General features: G+C 43.9%; 1 protein-coding gene across 1 annotated transcript in view; it reads right to left on the bottom strand.

The window, feature by feature from the left end:
* Positions 1-10,634: 10,634 nt before the first annotated feature.
* Positions 10,635-25,423, bottom strand: part of mycbpap (mycbp associated protein) — a 40,715-nt gene continuing 25,926 nt past the window's right edge. Inside the window, exons 10-19 of the mRNA XM_072657457.1 lie at positions 22,938-23,046; positions 20,843-21,035; positions 19,350-19,537; positions 19,059-19,205; positions 16,819-16,962; positions 15,016-15,161; positions 14,638-14,756; positions 12,392-12,531; positions 11,087-11,239; positions 10,635-10,883 (exon numbers count right to left, since the gene is read on the bottom strand). Coding sequence (XP_072513558.1) covers positions 10,797-10,883; positions 11,087-11,239; positions 12,392-12,531; positions 14,638-14,756; positions 15,016-15,161; positions 16,819-16,962; positions 19,059-19,205; positions 19,350-19,537; positions 20,843-21,035; positions 22,938-23,046 — 1,426 coding nt within the window. The 3' untranslated portion in view covers positions 10,635-10,796. The remainder of the gene's footprint in view (positions 10,884-11,086; positions 11,240-12,391; positions 12,532-14,637; positions 14,757-15,015; positions 15,162-16,818; positions 16,963-19,058; positions 19,206-19,349; positions 19,538-20,842; positions 21,036-22,937; positions 23,047-25,423) is intronic.

Here is a 25,423-nt window from a genome sequence, read left to right as displayed (position 1 = left end):
GTGTGGTGTACAGTAATAGAGGGAGGGAGGTGTAGAGTAATAGAGGGAGGTGTGGTGTACAGTAATAGAGGGAGGTGTGGTGTAGAGTAATAGAGGGAGGGAGGTGTGGAGTAATAGAGGTAGGTGTGGTGTACAGTAATAGAGGGAGGGAGGTGTGGTGTAGAGCAATAGAGGGAGGTGTGGTGTAGAGTAATAGAGGGAGGTGTGGTGTAGAGTAATAGAGGGAGGGAGGTGTACAGTAATAGAGGGAGGGAGGTGTAGAGTAATAGAGGGAGGTGTGGTGTACAGTAATAGAGGGAGGGAGGTGTAGAGTAATAGAGGGAGGGAGGTGTAGAGTAATAGAGGGAGGTGTGGTGTACAGTAATAGAGGGAGGGAGGTGTAGAGTAATAGAGGGAGTTGTAGTGTAGAGTAATAGAGGGAGGGAGGTGTGGTGTACAGTAATAGAGGGAGGTGTGGTGTAGAGTAATAGAGGGAGGGAGGGAGGTGTAGATTAATAGAGGGAGGTGTGGTGTAGAGTAATAGAGGGAGGTGTGGTGTAGAGCAATAGAGGGAGGGAGGGAGGTGTGGTGTAGAGTAATAGAGGGAGGGAGGGAGGTGTGGTGTACAGTAATAGAGGGAGGGAGGTGTAGAGTAATAGAGGGAGGTGTGGTGTAGAGTAATAGAGGGAGGTGTGGTGTACAGTAATAGAGGGAGGTGTGGTGTAGAGTAATAGAGGGAGGTGTGGTGTAGAGCAATAGAGGGAGGGAGGGAGGTGTGGTGTAGAGTAATAGAGGGAGGGAGGGAGGGAGGGAGGTGTGGTGTACAGTAATAGAGGGAGGTGTGGTGTAGAGTAATAGAGGGAGGGAGGGAGGTGTAGATTAATAGAAGGAGGTGTGGTGTGGAGTAATAGAGGGAGGGAGGTGTGGTGTAGAGCAATAGAGGGAGGGAGGGAGGTGTGGTGTAGAGTAATAGAGGGAGGGAGGTGTAGAGTAATAGAGTGAGGTGTGGTGTACAGTAATAGAGGGAGGGAGGTGTAGAGTAATAGAGGTAGGTGTGGTGTAGAGTAATAGAGGGAGGTGTGGTGTAGAGTAATAGAGGGAGGTGTGGTGTAGAGTAATAGAAGGAGGTGTGGTGTAAAGTAATAGAGGGAGGGAGGTGTACAGTAATAGAGGGAGGGAGGTGTAGAGTAATAGAGGGAGGGAGGTGTAGAGTAATAGAGGTAGGTGTGGTGTACAGTAATAGAGGGAGGGAGGTGTAGAGTAATAGAGGTAGGTGTGGTGTAGAGTAATAGAGGGAGGTGTGGTGTAGAGTAATAGAGGGAGGGAGGTGTAGAGTAATAGAGGTAGGTGTGGTGTACAGTAATAGAGGGAGGTGTGGTGTACAGTAATAGAGGGAGGTGTGGTGTAGAGTAATAGAGGGAGGGAGGTGTAGAGTAATAGAGGTAGGTGTGGTGTACAGTAATAGAGGGAGGGAGGTGTAGAGTAATAGAGGTAGGTGTGGTGTAGAGTAATAGAGGGAGGTGTGGTGTAGAGTAATAGAGGGAGGTGTGGTGTAGAGTAATAGAAGGAGGTGTGGTGTAAAGTAATAGAGGGAGGGAGGTGTACAGTAATAGAGGGAGGGAGGTGTAGAGTAATAGAGGGAGGGAGGTGTAGAGTAATAGAGGGAGGGAGGTGTGGTGTAGAGTAATAGAGGGAGGTGTGGTGTAGAGTAATAGAAGGAGGTGTGGTGTAAAGTAATAGAGGGAGGGAGGTGTAGAGTAATAGAGGGAGGTGTGGTGTAGAGTAATAGAGGGAGGGAGGTGTGGTGTAGAGCAATAGAGGGAGGTGTGGTGTAGAGTAATAGAGGGAGGTGTGGTGTGTGTACAGTAATAAAGGGAGGTGTGGTGTAGAGTAATAGAGGGAGGGAGGTGTGTGTACAGTAATAGAGGGAGGTGTGGTGTGTGTACAGTAATAGAGGGAGATGTGGTGTAGAGTAATAGAGGGAGGTGTGGTGTACAGTAATAGAGGGAGGTGTGGTGTACAGTAATAGAGGGAGGGAGGTGTGGTGTACAGTAATAGAGTGAGGGAGGTGTAGAGTAAAAGAGGGAGGGAGGTGTGGTGTAGAGTAATAGAGGGAGGTGTGGTGTAGAGTAATAGAGGGAGGTGTGGTGTAAAGTAATAGAGGGAGGTGTGGTGTACAGTAATAGAGGGAGGGAGGTGTGGTGTACAGTAATAGAGGGAGGGAGGTGTAGAGTAATAGAGGGAGGTGTGGTGTACAGTAATAGAGGGAGGTGTGGTGTAGAGTAATAGAGGGAGGTGTGGAGTAATAGAGGTAGGTGTGGTGTACAGTAATAGAGGGAGGGAGGTGTGGTGTAGAGCAATAGAGGGAGGTGTGGTGTAGAGTAATAGAGGGAGGTGTGGTGTAGAGTAATAGAGGGAGGGAGGTGTACAGTAAAAGAGGGAGGGAGGTGTACAGTAATAGAGGGAGGGAGGTGTAGAGTAATAGAGGGAGGGAGGTGTAGAGTAATAGAGGGAGGGAGGTGTAGAGTAATAGAGGGAGGTGTGGTGTACAGTAATAGAGGGAGGGAGGTGTGGTGTAGAGCAATAGAGGGAGGTGTGGTGTAGAGTAATAGAGGGAGGGAGGTGTGTGTACAGTAATAGAGGGAGATGTGGTGTAGAGTAATAGAGGGAGGTGTGGTGTACAGTAATAGAGGGAGGTGTGGTGTACAGTAATAGAGGGAGGGAGGTGTGGTGTACAGTAATAGAGTGAGGGAGGTGTAGAGTAATAGAGGGAGGGAGGTGTGGTGTAGAGTAATAGAGGGAGGTGTGGTGTAGAGTAATAGAGGGAGGTGTGGTGTAAAGTAATAGAGGGAGGTGTGGTGTACAGTAATAGAGGGAGGGAGGTGTGGTGTACAGTAATAGAGGGAGGGAGGTGTAGAGTAATAGAGGGAGGTGTGGTGTACAGTAATAGAGGGAGGTGTGGTGTAGAGTAATAGAGGGAGGGAGGTGTGGAGTAATAGAGGTAGGTGTGGTGTACAGTAATAGAGGGAGGGAGGTGTGGTGTAGAGCAATAGAGGGAGGTGTGGTGTAGAGTAATAGAGGGAGGGAGGTGTAGAGTAATAGAGGTAGGTGTGGTGTACAGTAATAGAGGGAGGGAGGTGTAGAGTAATAGAGGTAGGTGTGGTGTAGAGTAATAGAGGGAGGTGTGGTGTAGAGTAATAGAGGGAGGTGTGGTGTAGAGTAATAGAAGGAGGTGTGGTGTAAAGTAATAGAGGGAGGGAGGTGTACAGTAATAGAGGGAGGGAGGTGTAGAGTAATAGAGGGAGGGAGGTGTAGAGTAATAGAGGGAGGGAGGTGTGGTGTAGAGTAATAGAGGGAGGTGTGGTGTAGAGTAATAGAAGGAGGTGTGGTGTAAAGTAATAGAGGGAGGGAGGTGTAGAGTAATAGAGGGAGGTGTGGTGTAGAGTAATAGAGGGAGGGAGGTGTGGTGTAGAGCAATAGAGGGAGGTGTGGTGTAGAGTAATAGAGGGAGGTGTGGTGTGTGTACAGTAATAAAGGGAGGTGTGGTGTAGAGTAATAGAGGGAGGGAGGTGTGTGTACAGTATTAGAGGGAGGTGTGGTGTGTGTACAGTAATAGAGGGAGATGTGGTGTAGAGTAATAGAGGGAGGTGTGGTGTACAGTAATAGAGGGAGGTGTGGTGTACAGTAATAGAGGGAGGGAGGTGTGGTGTACAGTAATAGAGTGAGGGAGGTGTAGAGTAATAGAGGGAGGGAGGTGTGGTGTAGAGTAATAGAGGGAGGTGTGGTGTAAAGTAATAGAGGGAGGTGTGGTGTACAGTAATAGAGGGAGGGAGGTGTGGTGTACAGTAATAGAGGGAGGGAGGTGTAGAGTAATAGAGGGAGGTGTGGTGTACAGTAATAGAGGGAGGTGTGGTGTAGAGTAATAGAGGGAGGGAGGTGTGGAGTAATAGAGGTAGGTGTGGTGTACAGTAATAGAGGGAGGGAGGTGTGGTGTAGAGCAATAGAGGGAGGTGTGGTGTAGAGTAATAGAGGGAGGTGTGGTGTAGAGTAATAGAGGGAGGGAGGTGTACAGTAATAGAGGGAGGGAGGTGTAGAGTAATAGAGGGAGGTGTGGTGTACAGTAATAGAGGGAGGGAGGTGTAGAGTAATAGAGGGAGGGAGGTGTGGTGTAGAGTAATAGAGGGAGGTGTGGTGTAGAGTAATAGAGGGAGGGAGGTGTACAGTAGTAGAGAGAGGGAGGTGTAGAGTAATAGAGGGAGGTGTGGTGTACAGTAATAGAGGGAGGGAGGTGTAGAGTAATAGAGGGAGGTGTAGTGTAGAGTAATAGAGGGAGGGAGGGAGGTGTAGATTAATAGAGGGAGGTGTGGTGTAGAGTAATAGAGGGAGGTGTGGTGTAGAGCAATAGAGGGAGGGAGGGAGGTGTGGTGTAGAGTAATAGAGGGAGGGAGGGAGGTGTGGTGTACAGTAATAGAGGGAGGGAGGTGTAGAGTAATAGAGGGAGGTGTGGTGTAGAGTAATAGAGGGAGGTGTGGTGTACAGTAATAGAGGGAGGTGTGGTGTAGAGTAATAGAGGGAGGTGTGGTGTAGAGCAATAGAGGGAGGGAGGGAGGTGTGGTGTAGAGTAATAGAGGGAGGTGTGGTGTAGAGTAATAGAGGGAGGGAGGGAGGTGTAGATTAATAGAAGGAGGTGTGGTGTGGAGTAATAGAGGGAGGGAGGTGTGGTGTAGAGCAATAGAGGGAGGGAGGGAGGTGTGGTGTAGAGTAATAGAGGGAGGGAGGGAGGTGTGGTGTACAGTAATAGAGGGAGGTGTGGTGTAGAGCAATAGAGGGAGGGAGGGAGGTGTGGTGTACAGTAATAGAGGGAGGGAGGTGTAGAGTAATAGAGGGAGGTGTGGTGTAGAGTAATAGAGGGAGGTGTGGTGTACAGTAATAGAGGGAGGGAGGTGTACAGTAATAGAGGGAGGTGTGGTGTACAGTAATAGAGGGAGGGAGGTGTAGAGTAATAGAGGGAGGTGTGGTGTAGAGCAATAGAGGGAGGGAGGTGTAGAGTAATAGAGGTAGGTGTGGTGTACAGTAATAGAGGGAGGGAGGTGTAGAGTAATAGAGGGAGGGAGGGAGGTGTGGTGTACAGTAATAAAGGGAGGTGTGGTGTAGAGTAATAGAGGGAGGTGTGGTGTACAGTAATAGAGGGAGGGAGGTGTAGAGTAATAGAGGGAGGGAGGGAGGTGTGGTGTAGAGTAATAGAGGGAGGGAGGTGTAGAGTAATAGAGGGAGGTGTGGTGTACAGTAATAGAGGGAGGAAGGTGTAGAGTAATAGAGGGAGGTGTGGTGTAGAGTAATAGAGGGAGGTGTGGTGTAGAGCAATAGAGGGAGGGAGGTGTAGAGTAATAGAGTGAGGGAGGTGTGGTGTAGAGTAATAGAGGGAGGGAGGTGTGGTGTAGAGTAATAGAGGGAGGTGTGGTGTAGAGTAATAGAGGGAGGTGTGGTGTAGAGCAATAGAGGGAGGTGTGGTGTAGAGTAATAGAGGGAGGTGTGGTGTACAGTAATAGAGGGAGGTGTGGTGTAGAGTAATAGAGGGAGGGAGGTGTGGTGTACAGTAATAGAGGGAGGTGTGGTGTAGAGCAATAGAGGGAGGTGTGGTGTAGAGCAATAGAGGGAGGTGTGGTGTAGAGTAATAGAGGGAGGTGTGGTGTAGAGCAATAGAGGGAGGTGTGGTGTACAGTAATAGAGGGAGGGAGGTGTACAGTAATAGAGGGAGGGAGGTGTAGAGTAATAGAGGGAGGTGTGGTGTAGAGTAATAGAGGGAGGGAGGTGTAGAGTAATAGAGGGAGGGAGGTGTGGTGTAGAGTAATAGAGGGAGGTGTGGTGTACAGTAATAGAGGGAGGGAGGTGTGGTGTACAGTAATAGAGGGAGGGAGGTGTGGTGTACAGTAATAGAGGGAGGGAGGTGTAGAGTAATAGAGGGAGGTGTGGTGTAGAGTAATAGAGGGAGGGAGGTGTGGTGTAGAGTAATAGAGGGAGGGAGGTGTAGAGTAATAGAGGGAGGTGTGGTGTAGAGCAATAGAGGGAGGGAGGTGTAGAGTAATAGAGGGAGGTGTGGTGTAGAGCAATAGAGGGAGGTGTGGTGTAGAGCAATAGAGGGAGGTGTGGTGTACAGTAATAGAGGGAGGTGTGGAGTGTGTACAGTAATAAAGGGAGGTGTGGTGTACAGTAATAGAGGGAGGTGTGGTGTGTGTACAGTAATAGAGGGAGGTGTGGTGTAGAGTAATAGAGGGAGGGAGGTGTGTGTACAGTAATAGAGGGAGGTGTGGTGTGTGTACAGTAATAGAGGGAGTTGTGTGTACAGTAATAGAGGGAGGTGTGGTGTGTGTACAGTAATAGAGGGAGGTGTGGTGTACAGTAATCGAGGGAGGGAGGTGTAGAGTAATAGAGGGAGGTGTGGTGTAGAGCAATAGAGGGAGGGAGGTGTAGAGTAATAGAGGGAGGTGTGGTGTAGAGTAATAGAGGGAGGTGTGGTGTGTGTACAGTAATAGAGGGAGGTGTGGTGTGTGTACAGTAATAGAGGGAGGGTGGTGTGTGTACAGTAATAGAGGGAGGTGTGGTGTACAGTAATAGAGGGAGGTGTGGTGTGTGTACAGTAATAGAGGGAGGTGTGGTGTGTGTACAGTAATAGAGGGAGTTGTGTGTACAGTAATAGAGGGAGGTGTGGTGTGTGTACAGTAATAGAGGGAGGTGTGGTGTACAGTAATCGAGGGAGGGAGGTGTGGTGTACAGTAATCGAGGGAGGGAGGTGTGGTGTAGAGTAATAGAGGGAGGTGTGGTGTACAGTAATAGAGGGAGGTGTGGTGTAGAGCAATAGAGGGGGGTGTGGTGTGTGTACAGTAATAGAGGGAGGTGTGGTGTGTGTACAGTAATAGAGGGAGGTGTGGTGTGTGTACAGTAATAGAGGGAGTTGTGTGTACAGTAATACAGGGAGGTGTGGTGTGTGTACAGTAATAGAGGGAGGTGTGGTGTACAGTAATCGAGGGAGGGAGGTGTGGTGTACAGTAATAGAGGGAGGTGTGGTGTACAGTAATAGAGGGAGGGAGGTGTAGAGTAATAGAGGGAGGGAGGTGTGGTGTACAGTAATACAGGGAGGGAGGTGTAGAGTAATAGAGGGAGGGAGGTGTGGTGTAGAGTAATAGAGGGAGGTGTGGTGTAGAGCAATAGAGGGAGGGAGGTGTAGAGTAATAGAGGGAGGTGTGGTGTAGAGTAATAGAGGGAGGTGTGGTGTGTGTACAGTAATACAGGGAGGGAGGTGTAGAGTAATAGAGGGAGGTGTGGTGTAGAGTAATAGAGGGAGGGAGGTGTGGTGTAGAGCAATAGAGGGAGGTGTGGTGTAGAGTAATAGAGGGAGGTGTGGTGTGTGTACAGTAATAAAGGGAGGTGTGGTGTAGAGTAATAGAGGGAGGGAGGTGTGTGTACAGTAATAGAGGGAGGTGTGGTGTGTGTACAGTAATAGAGGGAGGTGTGGTGTACAGTAATAGAGGGAGGTGTGGTGTAGAGTAATAGAGGGAGGGAGGTGTGGTGTACAGTAATAGAGGGAGGTGTGGTGTACAGTAATAGAGGGAGGTGTGGTGTGTGTACAGTAATAGAGGGAGGTGTGGTGTACAGTAATAGAGGGAGGTGTGGTGTGTGTACAGTAATCGAGGGAGGGAGGTGTGGTGTAGAGTAATAGAGGGAGGTGTGGTGTAGAGTAATAGAGGGAGGGAGGTGTAGAGTAATAGAGGGAGGGAGGTGTGGTGTAGAGTAATAGAGGGAGGTGTGGTGTACAGTAATAGAGGGAGGGAGGTGTGGTGTACAGTAATAGAGGGAGGGAGGTGTGGTGTACAGTAATAGAGGGAGGGAGGTGTAGAGTAATAGAGGGAGGTGTGGTGTAGAGTAATAGAGGGAGGGAGGTGTGGTGTAGAGTAATAGAGGGAGGGAGGTGTAGAGTAATAGAGGGAGGTGTGGTGTAGAGCAATAGAGGGAGGGAGGTGTAGAGTAATAGAGGGAGGTGTGGTGTAGAGCAATAGAGGGAGGTGTGGTGTAGAGCAATAGAGGGAGGTGTGGTGTACAGTAATAGAGGGAGGTGTGGAGTGTGTACAGTAATAAAGGGAGGTGTGGTGTACAGTAATAGAGGGAGGTGTGGTGTGTGTACAGTAATAGAGGGAGGTGTGGTGTAGAGTAATAGAGGGAGGGAGGTGTGTGTACAGTAATAGAGGGAGGTGTGGTGTGTGTACAGTAATAGAGGGAGTTGTGTGTACAGTAATAGAGGGAGGTGTGGTGTGTGTACAGTAATAGAGGGAGGTGTGGTGTACAGTAATCGAGGGAGGGAGGTGTGGTGTACAGTAATAGAGGGAGGTGTGGTGTACAGTAATAGAGGGAGGGAGGTGTAGAGTAATAGAGGGAGGTGTGGTGTAGAGCAATAGAGGGAGGGAGGTGTAGAGTAATAGAGGGAGGTGTGGTGTAGAGCAATAGAGGGAGGTGTGGTGTAGAGTAATAGAGGGAGGTGTGGTGTGTGTACAGTAATAAAGGGAGGTGTGGTGTAGAGTAATAGAGGGAGGGAGGTGTGTGTACAGTAATAGAGGGAGGTGTGGTGTACAGTAATAGAGGGAGGTGTGGTGTGTGTACAGTAATCGAGGGAGGGAGGTGTGGTGTACAGTAATAGAGGGAGGTGTGGTGTGTGTACAGTAATAGAGGGAGGTGTGGTGTACAGTAATAGAGGGAGGTGTGGTGTGTGTACAGTAATCGAGGGAGGGAGGTGTGGTGTACAGTAATAGAGGGAGGTGTGGTGTGTGTACAGTAATAGAGGGAGGTGTGGTGTGTGTACAGTAATAGAGGGAGGGTGGTGTGTGTACAGTAATAGAGGGAGGTGTGGTGTACAGTAATAGAGGGAGGTGTGGTGTGTGTACAGTAATAGAGGGAGGGTGGTGTGTGTACAGTAATAGAGGGAGTTGTGTGTACAGTAATAGAGGGAGGTGTGGTGTACAGTAATCGAGGGAGGGAGGTGTGGTGTAGAGTAATAGAGGGAGGTGTGGTGTAGAGTAATAGAGGGAGGTGTGGTGTACAGTAATAGAGGGAGGTGTGGTGTAGAGTAATAGAGGGAGGTGTGGTGTACAGTAATAGAGGGAGGTGTGGTGTAGAGCAATAGAGGGGGGTGTGGTGTGTGTACAGTAATAGAGGGAGGTGTGGTGTGTGTACAGTAATAGAGGGAGGTGTGGTGTGTGTACAGTAATAGAGGGAGTTGTGTGTACAGTAATAGAGGGAGGTGTGGTGTGTGTACAGTAATAGAGGGAGGTGTGGTGTACAGTAATCGAGGGAGGGAGGTGTGGTGTACAGTAATAGAGGGAGGTGTGGTGTACAGTAATAGAGGGAGGGAGGTGTAGAGTAATAGAGGGAGGTGTGGTGTAGAGTAATAGAGGGAGGGAGGTGTGGTGTACAGTAATACAGGGAGGGAGGTGTAGAGTAATAGAGGGAGGTGTGGTGTAGAGTAATAGAGGGAGGGAGGTGTGGTGTAGAGTAATAGAGGGAGGTGTGGTGTAGAGCAATAGAGGGAGGGAGGTGTAGAGTAATAGAGGGAGGTGTGGTGTAGAGCAATAGAGGGAGGTGTGGTGTAGAGTAATAGAGGGAGGTGTGGTGTGTGTACAGTAATAAAGGGAGGTGTGGTGTAGAGTAATAGAGGGAGGGAGGTGTGTGTACAGTAATAGAGGGAGGTGTGGTGTGTGTACAGTAATAGAGGGAGGTGTGGTGTACAGTAATAGAGGGAGGTGTGGTGTGTGTACAGTAATCGAGGGAGGGTGGTTTGTGTACAGTAATAGAGGGAGGTGTGGTGTGTGTACAGTAATAGAGGGAGGTGTGGTGTACAGTAATAGAGGGAGGTGTGGTGTGTGTACAGTAATCGAGGGAGGGTGGTGTGTGTACAGTAATAGAGGGAGGTGTGGTGTACAGTAATAGAGGGAGGGTGGTGTGTGTACAGTAATAGAGGGAGGGTGGTGTGTGTACAGTAATAGAGGGAGGTGTGGTGTACAGTAATAGAGGGAGGTGTGGTGTGTGTACAGTAATAGAGGGAGGTGTGGTGTACAGTAATAGAGGGAGGTGTGGTGTGTGTACAGTAATAGAGGGAGGTGTGGTGTAGAGTAATAGAGGGAGGGAGGTGTACAGTAATAGAGGGGGGTGTGGTGTGTGTACAGTAATAGAGGGAGGTGTGGTGTAGAGCAATAGAGGGGGGTGTGGTGTGTGTACAGTAATAGAGGGAGGTGTGGTGTACAGTAATAGAGGGGGGTGTGGTGTGTGTACAGTAATAGAGGGAGGTGTGGTGTAGAGCAATAGAGGGGGGTGTGGTGTGTGTACAGTAATAGAGGGAGGTGTGGTGTAGAGCAATAGAGGGGGGTGTGGTGTGTATACAGTAATAGAGGGAGGTGTGGTGTGTGTACAGTAATAGAGGGAGGTGTGGTGTGTATACAGTAATAGAGGGAGGTGTGGTGTGTGTACAGTAATAGAGGGAGGTGTGGTGTAGAGTAATAGAGGGAGGTGTGGTGTACAGTAATAGAGGGAGGTGTGGTGTGTATACAGTAATAGAGGGAGGTGTGGTGTGTGTACAGTAATAGAGGGAGTTATTTATGTGTTATTTATTTATTATACCAACAAACAGGAAACAGAATGGACTTCAAAAATATTTTGAACTACTGTCATTATTATAGTTTGATTCAGTAGGATTTGACTCAGTAGGATTTGACTCAGTAGGATTTGACTCAGTAGGATTAGATTCAGTAGGATTAGATTCAGTAGGATTAGATTCAGTAGTTCATGTCGTCTTTGTTTTGCTGAGGCTCATCCAGCAGATCACAGAGAGAATCAATCATCTTCTCCATCAGAACATAAACCTGAAACACACACACACACACACACACACACACACACACACACACACACACACACACACACCCCTCATCATCTAGATCACCGTATTGTTCCAGTACACACTGGTTTTGTATGCAGTCATTTATTCTGAGCTGGAATTCTATTTTATTCCTGATATTGTGTGTGTGTGTGTGTGTGTGTGAGAGAGAGAGATGGAGGTTCTTGCCTGTTGGTGCAGTGTGTGTGTGTATGTTTGCTGTAGTGCTGTAGAATGGACGGGGTCTTGTTGGCTGTTGGCTGTGGTAAGGGACGACTCTTTGATGACATCTTTCTCCGCCGCCTTCTCCTCTATAACCTTCTTCTTATTGCCAGGACGCTCCTATACACACACACACACACACGTCTAGTTCTATATACACAAGTCCATTTCAAGTGGAAAACATTCAGGGTGGCTGCCAGTCTTCTCAGGAGTGGACGTCCCAGCAAATCCACCACAAGCCACGAGCCACATCTCAGACTTTCAGGTTCATGATCTTACAATTACAAAAAGACTGAACAAGCATGGCCTGTTTGGGAGGTTGTCAGGACAAAGCCTCTGATTTCTAAAATGATTTGCATCTGAACAAACTACAAGGCTTCTGGAGACCAAAGTAGAGATGTTTGTCCAGATCCAAGTTTAGAGAAGACCAGCAATTAACACAGCATACCAGCACAAACTCCTCAGACCAACGGTCAAGCACTGTAATGGAGGGGTGATGATTCGGGCTCATTCTGCATCTACAGGACCTGAGCACCTTGAGTCATCACCATGTACCACGTCCACTCTTCTATATATCTAATGTAAGTATTCTAGAGTAGCTATAGCTTGGCCGAAATTAGGTCATGCAACAGGACAATGATCCCAAGCAGACCAGCTAATCGACCACGGGACGGCTGAAAAAGAATAGAATCAAGGGGTTGCAGTGGCCCAGTCACAGTGGGTTTTGATTAGTTTGTCCCAATAGTGTGTATCTGTGTATAAATAAATATATACAACCCATAATGTTATTAGGGAGCATGTGTGTACATATGTTTATGTTTGTATGTCAGTCATTATTTTGTTTGTGTGTGTGTGTGTGTGTGTGTGTGTGTGTGAGTGAGTGAGTGAGTGAGTGAGTAAGGGCCCCAAAAGGTCCTCTACTGTCTCCACTCTGAATGCAGGAGGAGAGCAGGTGCATGTTTTCACACTGTTACCATAACGCCCACTAAGCAGTCCCGAACTTACCTCTGAGTCAGAGAGAGGGAGGGAGGAGGGAGGGATGGGAGGTCTGAGCATAAACAATCACCAACAAACTAGAAATATGTGAATTATTATTATTATTATTATTATTATTATACCAGCGTAAGAAGATTGAGGTGTTTACTGAGGTGTTCATGGGTAGAACTGAGAGAAAGGGCAGCTTTGCTGTATGAGCTCAGGTGCAGTATTGCGTTCTGTTGTGTTTGCTGCCCCCTGCTGGTGTATGATGCTCAGCACACTTTTTCTACTCACCTCTGCTAATTTGTCCTTGGCTGCAGGCTTGGGCATTCCCTTCTTATCCTCCCTCTCCTTGGCATTCCCTCCCTTCTTCTCTTCTTTAATCAAGGACACTCCTTTTTTGTCCTTCCCCTCGTCCTTATTTTGCATCGCCCCTGCAGAACCGCAAAGAAATGAAGACTTTATTCCATCAATTTAATCCATCATGCAATCATAGTGTTGAAGAGCAATCACAGTGTTGCAGGCCCACCATAGTGTTGAAGAGCAATCACAGTGTTGCAGGCCCACCATAGTGTTGAAGAGCAATCACAGTGTTGCAGGCCCACCATAGTGTTGAAGAGCAATCACAGTGTTGCAGGCCCACCATAGTGTTGAAGAGCAATCACAGTGTTGCAGGCCCACCATAGTGTTGAAGAGCAATCATAGTGTTGCAGGCCCACCATAGTTTTTCAGGTCCACCACAATGTTGCAGGCCCACCATAGTTTTTCAGGTCCACCACAATGTTGCAGGCCCACCATAGTGTTGCAGGCCCACCATAGTGTTGCAGGCCCACCATAGTGTTGCAGGCCCACCATAGTTTTTCAGGTCCACCACAATGTTGCAGGCCCACCATAGTGTTGCAGGCCCACCATAGTGTTGCAGGCCCACCATAGTGTTGCAGGCCCACCATAGTTTTTCAGGTCCACCACAATGTTGCAGGCCCACCATAGTGTTGCAGGCCCACCATAGTGTTGCAGGCCCACCACAGTGTTGCAGGCCCACCATAGTGTTGCAGGCCCACCTCAGTGTTGCAGGCCCACCATAGTGTTGCAGGCCCACCATAGTGTTGAAGAGCAATCATAGTGTTGCAGGCCCACCATAGTGTTGCAGGCCCACCATAGTGTTGAAGAGCAATACAGTGTTGCAGGCCCACCATAGTGTTGAAGAGCAATCACAGTGTTGCAGGCCCACCATAGTGCTGCAGATCCACTATAGTGTTGCAGGCCTACCACAATGTTGCAGGCCCACCACAGTGTTGCAGGCCCACCACAGTGTTGCAGGCCCACCATAGTGTTGCAGGCCCACCACAGTGTTGAAGAGCAATCACAGTATTGCAGGCCCATCCTAGTGTTGCAGGCCCACCATAGTGCTGCAGGCCCACCATAGTATTATACATCCACTATAGTGTTGCAGGCCCACCATAGTGATGCGCGCTCACCATAGAATTGGAGGTCCACCATAGCATTGGAGGTCCACCATAGTGTTGAAGAGCAATCACAGTATTGCAGGCCCACCATAGTGCTGCAGATCCACTATAGTGTTGCAGGCCTACCACAATGTTGCAGGCCCACCATAGTGCTGCAGGCCCACCATAGTGCTGCAGGCCCACCATAGTGCTGCAGATCCACTATAGTGTTGCAGGCCTACCACAATGTTGCAGGCCCACCATAGTGCTGCAGGCCCACCATAGTGCTGCAGATCCACTATAGTGTTGCAGGCCTACCACAATGTTGCAGGCCCACCATAGTGCTGCAGGCCCACCATAGTGCTGCAGATCCACTATAGTGTTGCAGGCCTACCACAATGTTGCAGGCCCACCATAGTGCTGCAGGCCCACCATAGTGCTGCAGATCCACTATAGTGTTGCAGGCCTACCACAATGTTGCAGGCCCACCATAATGTTGCAGGTCCACCATAGTGTTGCAGGTCCACCATAGTGCTGCAGATCCAGCATAGTGCTGCAGGCCCACCATAGTGCTGCAGATCCACCATAGTGCTGCAGGCCTACCACAATGTTGCAGGCCCACCATAGTGCTGCAGATCCACCATAGTGCTGCAGATCCAGCATAGTGCTGCAGGCCCACCATAGTGCTGCAGATCCACCATAGTGCTGCAGGCCTACCACAATGTTGCAGGCCCACCATAGTGCTGCAGATCCACCATAGTGCTGCAGGCCTACCACAATGTTGCAGGCCCACCATAGTGTTGCAGGTCCACCATAGTGTTGCAGGTCCACCATAGTGTTGGAGAGCAATCACAGTGTTTGAGAGCAGGCCCATCATAAGAGACCCAACCTAGTATGACTTTACATTACGATGTTCCAGGAACACTTGAGTTTTTTAGTTCCACCACAATTGTAGACCAAATATAGTGTTGCAGGTTGAAGAGCAAAACAAACCCTATACTACTACTACTACTAATAATAATAATAATAATAATAGTTTATGAGGAAATTAAGCATATTTCATGATGTTCAAAATGAGGGCACAAGTGTACTCACAAGTGTCCTGGTCAAGCTCTGTCTCTCCACAAGCATGGTTCTCAGGCAGCCCCAGTATGTGTCTGAGCCGCAGAGCCTCACTGACTAAACCGTCACACAGTTCCCTCCACAACTGCAGCCTACACACAAACACAAACACCCCCATACCCAACATTTCCCTCTTAAATTTCCAGGCTTACGACATCAGAAGGCTTATCAGTCCGCTACTACATGGAAACCGATGTGAAGTTGAATTACAGAAGTGTAGACTAGAAGCCTGAACCACTGAAGGTGGCTATGAAGGGGAAGCTATGGGGTACGGTTTTAACAGTGTGGTGATGTGTTATACACTAACTAATGCAGTGCCGTGTGTCCAGCAGTGATGTGTTAGACACATACCCGATGTTGTGGGGTGTGAGGGCTTGGGTTGGGAGCTGTGGTTGGTGGAGCTGCAGGATAAGCGAGTTGTATTTGCTCAGAGCCTCGTCTCTGCACAGCGCTGCCCCGTCTAAGTCTTGGTCTTCTTCCTCCATGGACAGCACCACCTAGTGAAAGCGAGCAGCAACACAGAGCACAGGCTGAGCTGCTGCTTTAACTGTCTAACTGTTAGTTAACATTTACATTTATGGCATTTAGCAGACACTCTTCTCCAGAGCTACTTACAAAAGTGCTTTGCTATTTACTCAAGAAAAACCTCAGCTAGTTTGAATAGGCTAATAATTCAAAGCTCCTCTAATCTTAGACAATACTAAACACACATCAGTAAGAAGACCATAGTACTCTTCTCTTCGCCTGAGTACTCTCAGAAGAGGAGGGTCTTCAGTCTAGGTTTGAGGACAGCGAGCGTCGGACACCCAGGGGAAGCTCGTTCCACCACTTCGGTGCAGGACAGTAAAAAGTCTGGACGCTTGTCTTCCGTGGATCTTAAAGGATGGCGGGTCGAGTCGAGCCGTACTTGAAGCTGGGAGGGCTCTTGGTGCAGATCGGCTTTTGACCATCGCTATTAAGTACGGAGGGGCTGGCTGGTCCAGTCTGGCTTTGTAGGCCAGCATCAGGGGTTTGAATCTGATGACCTGGGCAGCAGCTACAAGAAGCCAGTGGAGTGACATGGGTAATGTACTTTCAGACAGAGTAATCTGGACTTGTCTAGTTAATGTTGTTAGAATTTTACATATTTACAATGTTCCTTATATTGTGGCAAAATGTCAAGACGGATGGACCGACAGAAATGCAATTCCAAGATGCCTTGGAATAAAATCTTTTTACATTGCTTAGTGGGGACCTGAGAAAAGAGTATAGGACTAGGGTTGTATTGTCCTTAATGCAGACCTCTAGCAGGGTTGTAATAGTCAAATTTCCATCATTCTTTGAGGGGACCTGCATTAGAGTGTAATGACTTCCATTGAAAGTTTAGCTGTAGAGGTAAATATCCTGCCATATCATATCACCATGAGCAAATGATGACCCTTCCTCCGAGTCGTAACCTTAAATGCATAATGCACGCATTTTCAGTAGTGTGTTATCTACTCATGACAGCACAAGACAAACGCATGCATGGGAACACAGGAAATACTATGTACTTGTCAAATTTATTAAGTTATATATGTGAACGATACCAAATTAATTAATAATTAATTATTTTTTGTTCATTTTTATTTCTAAAAGCTATTAAATCTGTAGCTCTGGACAGTAAATATTTCAGATTTGTATTTTTCCAAAGTTTTTTTTTTAAATAAATAAATAAATATATATAAATATATAAATATATATATATATATATATATATATATATATATATATATATATATATATAAATCATGGGCCAATCATGGGCCAATCGTATGGCAGCGGTGCAATGCAGAAAATCATACAAATAAAAGTCAGCTGTGCAGGTTTTAAATCCATCCACCATGTGATCGTTGGTGTCAGATGGGCTGAGCTCTGTATTTCTAGATTTTCAGCACTAGATTTATTAATAATAAATATGAATATAATAAATATTGATTTATTTCTCTAGATTTCTTCAATATATTTCCTTCAATTCACCAGTTTCTCACTTTTTGACATAATTTGAATGTGGCATGAGAGATCGTGACATTAGATTCGTTCAATGTCGGACTCCATGACCTGGTTCTGACAGTGCAGTGTAAATGCTGCGCCCTTACAGATCCCTCAATCATATTAACTATGTGCCCTCTATACCTGTCGGAGATGTTCCATGGACAGATCCCAGGTTGGAATGTCTATAGGCGTGTGTTCTTCCCCTGCCAACCTTGTGACTTTTGACCTATGGGCCTGCTCCCATAGTCTCTTCAGTGCCTCCACTGGTCCACTGTGGTAATGCAGCTGGAGAGGAAACAGAAACAGAGTACATAATGCTCAGAATATGAAACCTACGAGATTAGCTGATATTTATTTTTTTACAGAGTGTGTTGCGTGTGGGTGGATGTCTGATTAGAGTACATGCAGAACAGAAATGTGTTCTTTTGTAAATGCTGAGCGAAGGAGCCTCCCTAAGGACTTCTGAAATGTTCTGGCCTAAATTACATTCCTGATTCAATTAGTCTGCTAATAACACACTGAATACATCGTGCATTGTGTGTGTGAGACAGAGAGAGAGGAAAGTGAATATGAATCATATTCGAATGTTCCTGAGGTAGTGTGCTGATATATAGGAATAAGGTGTGGGCACATTCTTTAAGATTGAATATATCTGTTGCAATAAATGTTATAATGTAATGTACTTTAAGTAAATCTCCACTAGAGCATATTGTGCTTAATGGGGACCTGAAATAAGAGTATAGGACTAGTTAGGGTTGTATTGTCCTTAATGCAGACCTCTAGCAGGGTTGTAATAGTCAGGGCTTTAATTGATGTAATGAGATTTAGGGACCCTTAATTCAATTTCTTATTCTTTGAGGGGACCTGGATTAGAGTGTAATGTCTTTTTTGTGTTTCTTGAGTCAATCTTGTTGTACTGTGCTTAATGTAGACCTTTATTATGGTTAACAATGTATTATTATTATTATTATTTATATTATAGGTTTGTATTGAGCTTTATGAAGACATAGGAAAGGGTTGTAATTAGGGATGTACTAAAAGTCAAGTCAGATTTATTTGTATAGCTTTTTACAACTGTTGTCGTCACAAAGCAGCTTTACATAATTAGTAATTAATAAAAGACAGAGACAGAGAAGAAATAACGTAAGACATGATGAATCAAAGACCCCCAGTGAGCCCCAACGGCGACAGTGGCAAGGAGAACCTCCCTCAGAGCTGGAGGAAGAAACCTTGGGAGGAACCAAGACTCACAAAGGGTACCCGACCCGTCCTCCTCTGATCAGAACTATTTATTATTAGTTTATTTATTATAATTATTATTATTGATAAAAGTTACCAAACCATCGATACTGTTGAACTGCTCTGATCATAATCATAATATAATAATCATGGTGTAGATAGTTAATAGTGGTGATATTATTAATAGTGCAGATAGTTAAGAGTCCATTTAGGTTTGAACATGGTCATTAAACAGGTAGCAGTGGTAGTAGGGTGTGCCGCTGGTCTGGTATGGGTGGTGGTGGGTGGGGGGCCTGATGGTGGGACTGGTAGGTGGCAGCTGGTCTGACGCAGGTAGAGGGGACCTCTAAAGTATACATTAAAATGCTGGGGAGTTCTGAGCTGAGTAAGATTTTGACCTATATGAAATGCATAATGTTCTTTGTGGGGACCTGGATTACAGTGTAATGTGTTTTGTGGGGACCTACATTAAATTTCTAATGCATTATATATTATATTTGTGGCATTTAGCTTATTTCAAGGTGACTGACTGAGTACTGAGTACGAGGTTACAGGCGGGCCATTGTAGTGTTAGGAGTTTGCCCCATGGTGTGGTAGCTCACTGAGAGGTAGTAGTGTTATTAAGGTTGTACTTTACTTTTTGAGGACCTGCATTAAGGCTGTAACAAGGCAGTCTTCGTGGGGACCTACAAAAAAGTGCACTGTGGCTTTTAGAGAATCTGCATTAGGGTTATATAATCAATCATAATAAAAATTAATAGATTTCTGGTACCACGTGGATATAGATGATTATTAAGGCTGTAATATGCTGGATAATAAGGTTGTTGTGTTTGTGTTGAAATGTCTGATATGTGGAAATTTAATAAAGATTGAACATACATTATTAGGGTAAATTGTGTTTTGTGGGGACCTATACTAGACTGTAATGTGTTTTATGTGGACCTGCATCACGGTTATAACTTTAGTGGTGCTGGTATGTGGACAATTCGGTTATAACTACTTTATGAGACCTGTATTAATGTTTGGCATGTACTTATGATAATAATAATATGGCGTGTGACGACCTACATAAAGACCGCAATGGGATATATGGGAGGACTTGGCAGTAAACTGTGGCAGTAATGTGTTTTGTGGGGACCTACGCTGGGGTTGATGTCGTAGAAGATGTCCTCCTCTGTGGTGTATAATTGAGCTGGAGAGCTGGGCCTCTCTGGAGTGTGAATGTTACGCAGTACATCACACACCACAGATCTGCACAGAGATACAGCCACTCGCCGCTCCAGGTCAAGCTATAACCCACACATGAACATACACACTTACATTACTTTACATAAAGAGAGAAGCGTCATGGTCTACTAATAATATGGTCTAACTAATATCTCTCTATACACACACACACAAACACACACACACACACACATACACACACACACCTCTATGGCTGCTCTCTGCTCAGCCGTTTTGTCCTGGAACAGAGCCACGCCCCTCAGTGTGACCTGCAGCAAGGCTCCACCCAGCAGAACTGGATGAGTTTGGAGCTGCCACACCTCACTCATGATCCCTGGACATACACTCTTGAAGGTGACCAGAATCCGCTCCACATCGCCCGGCAATATCACGGCTTAGTTACAGAGAGGGCGAGAGAGAAAAATAGGGAGAGAGAAAGATATAGATATTAAAATAAATGTTTATCTCTAATAATGGAGGTTATCTATACGCTTGCAAAAATCTCATTACAATTTATATACTATACAATGTACACTTAATCAATAATTTATATTATTATATATAGCAAATAATTTTGTGGTATATACTGGATATAGTATATAATGAATAATATGGAGTATATACAAAATAATGTATAGTGCAAACTGAATAATTTGTGGTATGTACTGAATAATTTATAGTATATACTGAATAATTTATAGTATATACTAAATAATTTATAGTATATACTGAATAATTTATAGTATATACTAAATAATTTATAGTATATACTGAATAATTTATAGTATATACTAAATAATTTATAGTATATACTAAATAATTTATAGTATATACTGAATAATTTATAGTATATACTAAATAATGTATAGTATATACTGAATAATTTGTGGTATGTACTGATTAATTTATAGTATATACTAAATAATGTATAGTATATACTAAATAATTTATAGTATATACTGAATAATTTGTGGTATGTACTGAATAATTTATAGTATATACTAAATAATTTATAGTATATACTGAATAATTTATAGTATATACTAAATAATTTATAGTATATACTGAATAATTTATAGTATATACTAAATAATTTATAGTATATACTGAATAATTTGTGGTATGTACTGATTAGTTTATAGTATATACTAAATAATGTATAGTATATACTAAATAATTTATAGTATATACTGAATAATTTGTGGTATGTACTGATTAATTTATAGTATATACTAAATAATGTATAGTATATACTAAATAATTTATAGTATATACTGAATAATTTGTGGTATGTACTGAATAATTTATAGTATATACTGAATAATTTGTGGTATGTACTGAATAATTTATAGTATATACTAAATAATTTATAGTATATACTGAATAATTTGTGGTATGTACTGATTAATTTATAGTATATACTAAATAATGTATAGTATATACTAAATAATTTATAGTATATACTGAATAATTTGTGGTATATTTGTAGTATATACTGAATCATTTATAGTATATACTAAATAATGAAAAGAAAAAACAATCATTTATAGCAGACACTAATTAATTCATAGTCATTACTGAATAGTTCATAGTAGATACTGAATAAGGCTTAAATAAGAGTTTTGAATAAGAGTTTTTTATAATGTATTTATAATGTATATGTTAGCGTGTGTGTGTGCGTGTGTATGTATGTGTGTACCTGTAGATGTGTTGAAGTAGAAGTGTTGAGTGTGTCTCTGGGGTCTGGCCTCACAGAAGCTGTGTGGCACTGCCAGTCTGTGCCAGCTGTAGTAGATGGCTGTGCTGCCCTCGTTCTTCAGCTCCAGGTGAGAACACACACTCTCACCAACCACAGCCTCAAACAGCAGCCGTGCAGACACACCCACTTCTCCCTGTACACACACACACACAAACACCCACACAAACACACACACACACACACACAAACACACAGGACTAATTAAATTCAGTTTATAAATAAAATTAATAAAAGTTCTGGGATAAGCACACTTGTTGTCCTACATTCATACCGATCCAGATTCATAATGTCATCTACATCCATACCGTTCTAGAATGTTGTCCTACATCCATACTGTTCTAGATTCATAATGCCATCTACATCCATACTGTTCTAGAATGTTGTCCTACATCCATACTGTTCTAGAATGTTGTCCTACATCCATACTGTTCTAGATTCATAATGCCATCTACATCCATACTGTTCTAGATTCATAATGCCATCTACATCCATACTGTTCTAGATTCATAATGCCATCTACATCCATACTGTTCTAGAATGTTGTCCTACATCCATACTGTTCTAGAATGTTGTCCTACATCCATACTGTTCTAGATTCATAATGCCATCTACATCCATACTGTTCTAGATTCATAATGCCATCTACATCCATACTGTTCTAGAATGTTGTCCTACATTCCTAATGTTCTAGAATGTTGTCCTCCATTCCTAATGTTCTAGAATGTTGTCCTCCATTCCTAATGTTCTAGAATGTTGTCCTCCATTCCTACCGTTCTAGAATGCTGTCCTCCATTCCTACCGTTCTAGAATGTTGTCCTCCATTCCTAATGTTCTAGAATGTTGTCCTCCATTCCTACCGTTCTAGAATGCTGTCCTCCATTCCTACCGTTCTAGAATGTTGTCCTCCATTCCTAATGTTCTAGAATGTTGTCCTCCATTCCTAATGTTCTAGAATGTTGTCCTACATCCATACTGTTCTAGAATGTTGTCCTACATCCATACTGTTCTAGATTCATAATGCCATCTACATCCATACTGTTCTAGATTCATAATGCCATCTACATCCATACTGTTCTAGAATGTTGTCCTACATTCCTAATGTTCTAGAATGTTGTCCTCCATTCCTAATGTTCTAGAATGTTGTCCTCCATTCCTAATGTTCTAGAATGCTGTCCTCCATTCCTACCGTTCTAGAATGTTGTCCTCCATTCCTACCATTCTAGAATGTTGTCCTCCATTCCTAATGTTCTAGAATGTTGTCCTCCATTCCTACCGTTCTAGAATGTTGTCCTCCATTCCTACCGTTCTAGAATGTTGTCCTCCATTCCTACCGTTCTAGAATGTTGTCCTCCATTCCTACCGTTCTAGAATGTTGTCCTCCATTCCTACCATTCTAGAATGTTGTCCTCCATTCCTAATGTTCTAGAATGTTGTCCTCCATTCCTACCGTTCTAGAATGTTGTCCTCCATTCCTACCGTTCTAGAATGTTGTCCTCCATTACTTACTTGCATCTCAGCACTACAGCCTACAGAGATTGGACCCAAATGAAGGGGGTCCAAGTACTGACCCTTGAGGGACTCTGCCTGTCACCAGATTATTAACTGCTGATAGAGGTTTCTGTTTGTTGGAGTTTATCCAGTAGTTGGGATATCCAATAGATGTCCCAATAGTTTTATCACTGTAGGGACATGCAGGGATATTGAGTCTAGGATGTAATAAGTGTCCCTGTGTGGCAAGACCTTTTCCAGACAGAAACTGTTTGATTGTTGTTCTTTATTGATCATTTTATCAATAGTTCTCCTAACGTCTGTGACTTTTCTTACAGCCAGAAGATGTTCAGGATTATTACCTCCAAGCGAACAGGCTCGTTATGTTTTAGCTACAGGAGGGAGGATATGTTAACAGATGTGCTACAGGCCTTTCATTCGCTTAAATTAAGAACTAAACATCATGATTGGCTCTAGATCTTTTCATCATTTAATAGCCCCCCCCCCCCCACACACACACACACACACATACACACACACTCTGCACCTGGTGAGAGGTAGCACTGCCGGTCCAGCATGCCAGTTCACCACAAAACCTCAGAGCTGGAATCAGATCCACATCCAGCATGACGTCTTCATACAATGCCAGGGGGTCCCTTTAATAGATCAGGAAGATAACACTCATATATGAATAATTCATGAACAATTCATACTGGATACAGAAAAAAATTATTTCATAGTAGATACTAACTAATTCATAATAGTAGAATATTTAATAGCACATATTGAAGTATTCATAGTAGATATGGAATAATTCATAGAGGGTGCTTATAATATGATAATAATAATAATAATAATAATAATAATATGTCACTAATATTATAAGATGTTAATAATAGCGACCTAATAATCGATAGTAGATAGTAAATAATAAAAGCATATTGATATTGAATTATTCATAGTAGAGGATACATCATTTATAGATGTTGAATAACTATGTAGTGTAAACTACATGTGTGTGTGTGTATGTATATATACATATAGACATATAAATGTAGTTATATAGTGTAGTACTATGAGTTATTTAGAGTAATTAATATGAGTAATAACTTGAGTAATATCTCATAGTATAAACTACATTTGTGTATATATATATACAAACCGAATTCCAAAAAAAGTTGGGACACTAAACAAATTGTGAATAAAAACTGAATGCAATGATGTGGAGATGGCAAATGTCAATATTTTATTCGTAATAGAACATAGATGACAGATCAAAAGTTTAATCTGAGTAAATGTAACATTTTAAAGGAGAAATATGTCGATTCAAAATTTCAGTGTCAACAAATCCCAAAAAAGTTGGGACAAGTAGCAATAAGTGTCTGGAAAAAGGAAATTGAGCATATAACGAACAGCTGGAAGACCAATTAACACTAATTAGGTCAATTGACAACATGAGCTTCTCAGAGTGTCAGTGTCTCTCTGAAGCCCAGATGGTAAGAGGATCACCAATTCCACCATTGTTGCACAGAAAGAAGTGCAGCAATACCAGAATGGTGTTCCCCAGCGTAAAATAGCAAAGACTTTTAAGTTATCATCATCAACCGTGCTTAACATCATCAAAAGATTCAGAGAATCTGGAACAATCGCTGTGCGTAAGGGTCAAGGCCGTAAAACTCTACTGGATGCTCGTGATCTCCGGGCCCTTAAACGTCACTGCACCTCAAACAGGAATGCCACTGTCAAGGAAATAACAGAATGGGCTCAGGAATACTTCCAGAAATCATTGTCAGTGAACACAATCCACCGTGCCATCCGCCGTTGTCAGCTGAAACTCTACAGTGCAAAGAGGAAGCCATTTCTGAGCAAGCTCCACAAGCTCAGACGTTTGCACTGGGCCAGGGGTCTTTTAAAATAGAGTGTGGCAAAATGGAAGACTGTTCTGTGGTCAGATGAGTCACGATTTGAAGTTCTTTATGGGACACTGGGACGCCATGTCATCCGGACCAGAGAGGACAAGGATAACCCAAGTTGTTATTAACGCTCCGTTCAGAAGCCTGCATCACTGATGGTATGGGGTTGCATGAGTGCTTGTGGCATGGGCAGCTTGCATGTCTGGAGAGGCCCCATTAATGCAGAGAACTATGTTCAGGTTCTAGAACAACGTGCTCCCACCTAGACGTCATCTCTTTCAGGGAAGACCCTGCATTTTTCAACAAGATAATGCCAGACCACATTCTGCAGCAATCACAACATCATGGCTACGTAGGAGAAGGATCCGGGTACTGAAATGGCCAGCCTGCAGTCCAGATCTTTCACCTATAGAGAACATTTGGCGCATCATAAAGAGGAAGGTGCGACAAAGAAGGCCCAAGACGATTGAACAGTTAGAGGCCTGTATTAGATCTGAATGGGAGAGCGTTCCTATTTCTAAACTTGAGAAACTGGTCTCTTCTGTCCCCAGACGTCTGTTGAGTGCTGTAATAAGAAGGGGGATGCCACACAGTGGTAAAAATGGCCTTGTCCCAACTTTTTTGGGATTTGTTGATGCCATGAAATTTTGAAACATACTTTTCCCTTAAAATGTTACATTTACTCAGATTAAACTTTTGATCTGTGATTTGTGTTCTATTCTGAATAAAATATTAGATGTTGGCACCTCCACATCATTGCATTCAGTTTTTATTCACAATTTGTTTAGTGTCCCAACTTTTTTGAAATCCGGTTTGTACACACACACAATATATATATATATATATACACGTAGTTTATACTACAGAGTTATTCAACATCTATAAATGATGTATTCTCTACTATGAATAATTCAATATCAATATGCTTTTATTATTTACTATGTACTATCGATTATTAGGTCGCTATTATTAACATCTTATAATATTAGCGACATAATAATAATAATAATATCATATTATAAGCACCCTCTATGAATTAATCCGTATCTACTATGAACACTTCAGTATGTGCTATTCAATATTCTACTATTATGAATTAGTTAGTATCTACTATGAACAC

This window comes from Salminus brasiliensis, chromosome 15 (genome assembly GCF_030463535.1).
Source record: "Salminus brasiliensis chromosome 15, fSalBra1.hap2, whole genome shotgun sequence".
NCBI lineage: Eukaryota > Metazoa > Chordata > Actinopteri > Characiformes > Bryconidae > Salminus > Salminus brasiliensis.
Note: the sequence above shows the minus strand (reverse complement) of the source record. Positions and strands in the feature narration are given on the sequence as shown.